The sequence below is a fragment of the Nicotiana tabacum genome, chromosome 15 (genome assembly GCF_000715075.1).
Source record: "Nicotiana tabacum cultivar K326 chromosome 15, ASM71507v2, whole genome shotgun sequence".
In the NCBI taxonomy this organism is placed as follows: Eukaryota; Viridiplantae; Streptophyta; class Magnoliopsida; order Solanales; family Solanaceae; genus Nicotiana; species Nicotiana tabacum.
Genome location: NC_134094.1, coordinates 69456522 through 69463000, shown reverse-complemented (window position 1 = coordinate 69463000; position 6479 = coordinate 69456522). Strand labels below are relative to the sequence as shown.

The window sequence follows — 6479 nt, the reverse complement described above, 5'->3', positions numbered from 1 at the left end:
AACCCAGCCAAAATAACCCCAAAGTCGTTTTATAAGAAATGGGGTCGGGTTATAAAACCAAGAAATTGGACCCTCCGAACTCAACTCTGCAATCGCAGAGTGGACCGCAGAACATGTATGCGGCCCGCAAAATGGACCGCATAAATGATCCCAAAACTAGGCTGATCTGGATAGTTCTACGGTAGGTCTGCGATCTGTAGATAAGTTATGTAGCCGTGAAATGGACCGCAAAATCAGACTTCAAAAATTTTCATGTTAAATCTATGACGGAAGTGCGGACCACGAAACGGATATGCGATCGCATAATGGATCGCAAAATGAGCTTCAAAATTCAACAAATGTTCTGCACAACTCTGCGATGTGCATGCGTCCCTCGGAGTGGTTCTGCGGTCCCGAATTTGACCGCAGAACTGCCTTCTTCTGCCAAAAATTTTCCATCAACTCCTTAGTGCATTCTTCAACCCAAAATTTGAATTCCTAGGAGCCACAAAACTTGAATTACTTGGCAAAATCATATGGGTCCTTACATCTTCCCCCACTTAGGATCATTCGTCCTCGAATGTGGAGTAGAGTCCGCCCAAAATACACAACATAATTCATCTCTTCTTTCACACATCACAAGCCCCCAAATTTGACTAACCCCTAAATTTTTTAGAAATTTCGGACGAGTCTCCCCTGTATTTGGGCCTAACCACCTACCAGAGAATCACCAAAACCACTCCTAAAAGCACATCCACAACCCAACAAAGTATCACAATATATCAATAACACAAATCTCAACATAACCGGCATTACATTATCAAAAGTCGTACCTTGATATGAACTGTACATATTTGAATCATAACATATAGAAAGTACCTTTCGAATCACAACCATTTTCTATACAAACAAGTGAAAATATTTTCTGTCCACAACACCCTCGGCCTTCGAGGTGACCTCCTCGACTCATAGACTTTGCGTGACCGTCACTCAATTAAGATAACTCGACCGAGCAAACCTGTACAATACCTTCTACCCAAACTCACCCATGAATAAAGAGAAGATATATTTCATTGATTAACCATTGAGAGGATTTAATGAACAAAACCAATTACATTACCATTAGTTGCTTCATTCATAATTCCTAAAATATATTACACATTCATAATTTGAAGTGGATCATGTGATACAATTACAACATATCTAGTTTGACTCTTCCAACACAACTATACAACCCACACTATGTTTACGGAGCCTCTAAGTATAACCGAAGAGTAATATAGAGGGGTCGGTGACAAGGCCCCGGCTATGCCTCAAAACATAAAGTACAACGTCAAGTGACATACGGCCCAGAATAGAGTAGGGCTCACCAAAACCTGCTAAATAGAGAATAACTGCTAACGAAGATCAAAGTTGCCCGCTGATGAACCACCTGCATCTATTGAAGATGCAGCACCTCCGGCAATAAGGACGTTTGTACATGTGGAATAGTACTAGTATGTGAATCTAAATGTCCTCTTTAGAAACAGAATGCCAATATAAGAAGGGAAAAACCATGGAAGCAACAAGTAACAATCAATGATATCCAAACATCAAGTTATAACAGAAAAATTTTCAAAGTACAAAAATAATATTATTTTTGGTTGGGAGATCATTAGTACAGATATACCACCAGGCTTTAGCACGAAGTTCGATCATGGCCCGATCGACTAGGCCGTATCACCACAATGTCGTGTGGATCAACATCACCCTCTTCTAGCAATCATCACATCTCGATTAAGGGGAATAATCTCAATAACAACCACAATCACAATAACAATCTCTATAAAAAGCGGTTATGCCGCCTCACCCCAATGTGTGCAGGTGGAGGTGTAATCGTAATACCACAATCTCTACACAAAGCGGCCTTGCCAGCTCACCCTGATGTATGAAAGTGGAGGTGTAATCACAATACCACAGTCTCTATACAAAGCGGCCCTACCGCCTCACCCCAATGTGTGCGGATGGAGGTGTAATCACAATACCACAATCTCTACACCAGCATGTGTAGTTTCGAGGTTAGGTCATTTCATCCTACCCTTCCTGGGTAACTAACGATACTCCCAATTGTTTATTATATAAAGGACTTTCTGTTTATTTCATAGTCGTTTACTCATATTTTCATTTCATTCGAACTAGTGGCCACAATTGTAATATCATTCTTGGCATAGTGGCTGTATTTCATATGTCATGAACACCTCTTTCACTTTAAAACATCGTCATGGGTTATCAACAACAAGGAATTTCTAATCCAGATTTTTAAATACACATATGAGCAATTAAGAGTCTTAAGTACATTGAGTTTTCTTTCAGAATTTCATAATTACTCGCCTTTGAAGCACAACTTGAAGTCATCACATTCACACACAAACCATACTTTGAGCACATTCTCGAATGATAACATAATATGACAAGAGCATTCAAAACATATTTTAAACATATATCTTTCGACGCAAAGCTTATTCATAATAGTCAAATTTATAATGAATAACTCAAGACACGAGAAATAACGAATTGACCCATCATACTTGCGACTTACGAGAACAACGTGGGATTCAATTTTAAGAGAGAAGTTTAGCAAACATACCTCGCTTTGAGCTTTCCTTAATTTACTGCAATATTCCAACACTACTAGCAATATCAATCTATAGAAAGATGGCGAAAATCGGATAATAATTAGAAGGATTCTCATGATATAACTATCTTGGGAAGTTTGTCAAACGCCTATTATGCAAAATAAACTACAAAGCTCTGCAATGGTATTCCCTTTCTCCCTCAACCAATTTCAACAAGAAACTATCCAAAATAGTTCATCAATCCCACCTACTAAAACCTAATGTCACATGCATGGCCTATCTCCTACTCTATAACCTAGTTAAACTCATAACAATTGGATGAAGGTTTTAGGACAAGGTCTTGCCGGGTACATGATGGTCTAGTGAATGATTCCCTTTAATCTTAAAGACTGGGGCAGGGATTGATGATCCATGCACTTAGGGATCCTTCTTCTCTCTCTAAAACACTTCTCTCTCTCTCTCTCTAAAATATGTGTTTTACCCAGCCAAAATAACCCCAAAGTCATTTTATAAGAAATGAGGTCGGGTTATAAAAACAAGAAAATGGACCCTCCGAACTCAACTTTGCGATCTCAAAGTGGACTGCAGAATAGGTATGCTGCCCGCAAAATGGACCACAAAAATGATCTCAAAAACTAGGCTGGTCTAGATAGGTCTATGGCAGGTCTACGGTCCGCATACCAATTATGCGACCGTGAAATGGACCGCAGAATCACACTTTAAAATCTTTCATGCTAAATCTGTGACAAAAGTGTGCACCACAAAACAGATATGCAATCTCATAATGGACCGCAAAAATATTCACATCCTCATCGATAATTGCGCGAAGCATGAACTGCAGTCGTTTGTGGATTGTTTCACTGGGTACAACCAAATCTTGATGCATGAAGAAGATGCATAGAAGACAACCTTCACTACGCCCTGGGAAGTTTACTGCTATAGAGTCACGTCGTTCAGTCTCAAGAACATGGGCGCCGCCTACATGAGGGCCTAGACGACCCTCTTTCACGACATCATTCATAAGGAGATTGAAGTGTATCTGGATGACATCATCATAAAGTCTCGGAAGAGTTTAGAGCACTTGGACGATTTGAGGAAATTTTTCGAACGCCTGCAAAGGTACAGTTTGAAGTTGAACCCATCAACGCGTTCGGTGTCCCCGCTGGAAAGATGTTGGGCTTCATTGTAAGCAGGAAGGGAATAGAACTGGACCCATAAAAAATCAAGGCCATTCAGGAATTGCCACCACCAAAGAGCATGAAAGATGTGATGAGTTTCCTATGTAGATTGAATTACATCAGTCGTTTCATAGCCCAGTCCGCGGTAATCTCTAAACCCATTTTTAAGTTGTTGAAGGAAGATGTTGCCACAAAATGGACAGAAGAGTGTCAAAAAGCCTTCAACATAATCAAGGAGTATCTATCAAATCCACCAGTGATGATTCCCCCCGAACTCGGGAAGCCATTGTTACTATACTTGTCAGTTTTGGATAACGCCTTCGGCCGTGTGTTGGGACAACATGACGATACCGGGAGAAAGGAGCAGACTATCTACTACTTAAGTAAGAAGTTCGCGCTATGCGAGGCCAAGTACACTTTTATATAACGCATTTGTTTTGCTCGCACTTGGATTTCCCAGAAACTAAGGCATTATATGTTAGCATACACTACGCATCTGATATCGTAGCTCGACCGGCTAAAGTACATCTTCTAGAAGTCGATGCCTACCGAAAAGCTAGCTAAATGGCAAATTCTCCTCAGTAAATTGACATTGTGTATATAACCCAGAAGTCTATGAAAGGACAAGCCTTAGCCGACCACCTCGCAGAGAATCCGGTGGATGGGATACTAAGACACTTACTACGTATTTTCCGGATAAAAAAGTGATATTTGCTGTAGAAGATATTGCCAAATCGTACCCTAGATGGAGAATGATTTTCAATGGAGCAGCAAACTTCAAAGGAGTCAAAATTGGACAGTACTGATTTCGGAATCTGTACAGCATTATCGAGCATTGGCAAACATCAGATTCCCTTGTGCCAATAATATGGCTGAATACGAAGCATGCATACTTGGGATCAGAATGACAGTCGACTTGAATGCTAGAACGCTTTTGGTCATAGGGGATTCTGGTCTACTAATACATCAGGTCCAAGGGGAATGGTCCATCAAGAATGTCAAGATACTTCTATACGTGCACCGTGAGAAGGAGCTATGAAAGAAGTTCACAAAGATTGAGTTCAACCACGTCCCCAGGATTCAGAACGAGTTCGTCGACGCCCTTGAAACCATATTATCTATGATTCAGCACCCAGACAAGAACTACATTGACTTTATCGAGGTAGAGATCAGGGATCAACATGCTTATTGCTTCCATGTAGATAGGGAACCAGATGGTAAACCATGGTATCACGACATCAAGAAATTCCTTGCAACCAGAGAATACCCGGAGAATGCTACAAATGGTCAAAAGCAAGCCCTCAGGAGGCTGGCTAACCACTTTTTCCTCAATAGGGAAATCATGTACAAGAGGACCCCAGACATAGGTTTGTTAAGATGCGTAGACGTTGCTGAGGTAGTCGGATTATTGGAGGAGATACATGGAGGAACGTTTGTATCCCACATGAACGAGTTCACTTTTGCCAAGAAGATATTGAGATCTGGATACTTTTGGATGACTATGGAAAGCCACAGTATCCACTATGTGCAGAAGTGTCACCAGTGCTAGATTCACGGGGATTTCATCTGGGTTTCGCCGAATGAGTTAAACATACTGGGTTCACCCTGGCTGTTCGTCGCTTGTGGCATGGATGTGATTGGACCTATAGAGCCTACTACATTAAATGGACATTGTTTCATCTTGGTAGCTATCGACTATTTCACCAAATAGGTCAAGGCATCTACTTACAAGGCCGTCACAAAGAAGGTATTGGCAGATTTCATCTTAAACAACATTGTCTGCAGATTTGGGATACCAGAGTCTATCATCACTGACAATGCTGCCAACCTCAACAGCGACCTCATGAGATAAATCTGCGAGAAGTTCAGAATCGTCCACCGCAATTCCACAGCCTACAAACCACAAATGAATGGGGCAGTGGAGGCAGCCAACAAAAATATCAAGAGAATTTTACAAAAGATAGTGGACAATCACAGACAATGGCACAAGAAACTACCTTTCACTTTACTGGGTTATCGGACTACCATGAGAACATCCAATGGAGCAACGCCGTATATGTTTGTATACGTCACTGATGTTGTGATACATGCAGAGGTTGAAATACCATCTTTAAGTGTTACACCCCATACTTTCATATTAGAATTCATCTTTAGTGAATCAATATGATCCGAAGAGTTGAAAGACCTTTATAAAGATAATGATGGGTTAAAACAATTTTTTAAGAGTATCGTGAGGGTTGGAAGGTTAAGAAGCTAATCGAAACAAAGAAAATAAGTTTCGTCGAAAGTCGGCAAGTTAGGAATGTTATAACCCGTACATGTGGGGTGATACTAGGGTGTGTAAGATGATAAAAAGGTAATTCTATAAGGTGTTTTAGTAGTGTGATAGTCGTGTTATGTTTTGAAGCCAAGCGAGTTATGAAATAAAAGTCGACAAAAGTTGTCGTAAGTTACGTTCATTATTTTACTGAAACTTAAGGTATAATTTTACTAAGATTTTCTATCAATGTACTTAGAATTACGGGGTTATCTACCCACAAAATTGAAGATCTACGAGTCTAGTTTCCAATGAATTAAATTGTTTATCGATATGAAATCAGAGTAGAGAGATATTTGTATTTTTGCGAGACTGCACAAGAAGCTCCGGTTGGGACCCACTTGAGACGGCCACGGACCTTACTTCTTTTAAAAGATGTTTCAGCCTCAT

The 6479-nt window shown here is 40.4% G+C and overlaps 1 protein-coding gene across 1 annotated transcript; it reads left to right on the top strand.

Moving 5' to 3' along the window:
* Positions 1–4892: 4892 nt before the first annotated feature.
* LOC107830787 (uncharacterized) lies at positions 4893–5321 on the top strand. The gene has a single exon (XM_016658438.2). The coding sequence runs from the start codon at positions 4893–4895 to the stop codon at positions 5319–5321; it is 429 nt and encodes a 142-aa protein (XP_016513924.1).
* Positions 5322–6479: the final 1158 nt, after the last annotated feature.

Bases quoted from the DNA above. Each gene is read 5' to 3' on its own strand.
- LOC107830787 (XM_016658438.2), top strand. From the start codon at position 4,893: ATGATTCAGCACCCAGACAAGAACTACATTGACTTTATCGAGGTAGAG.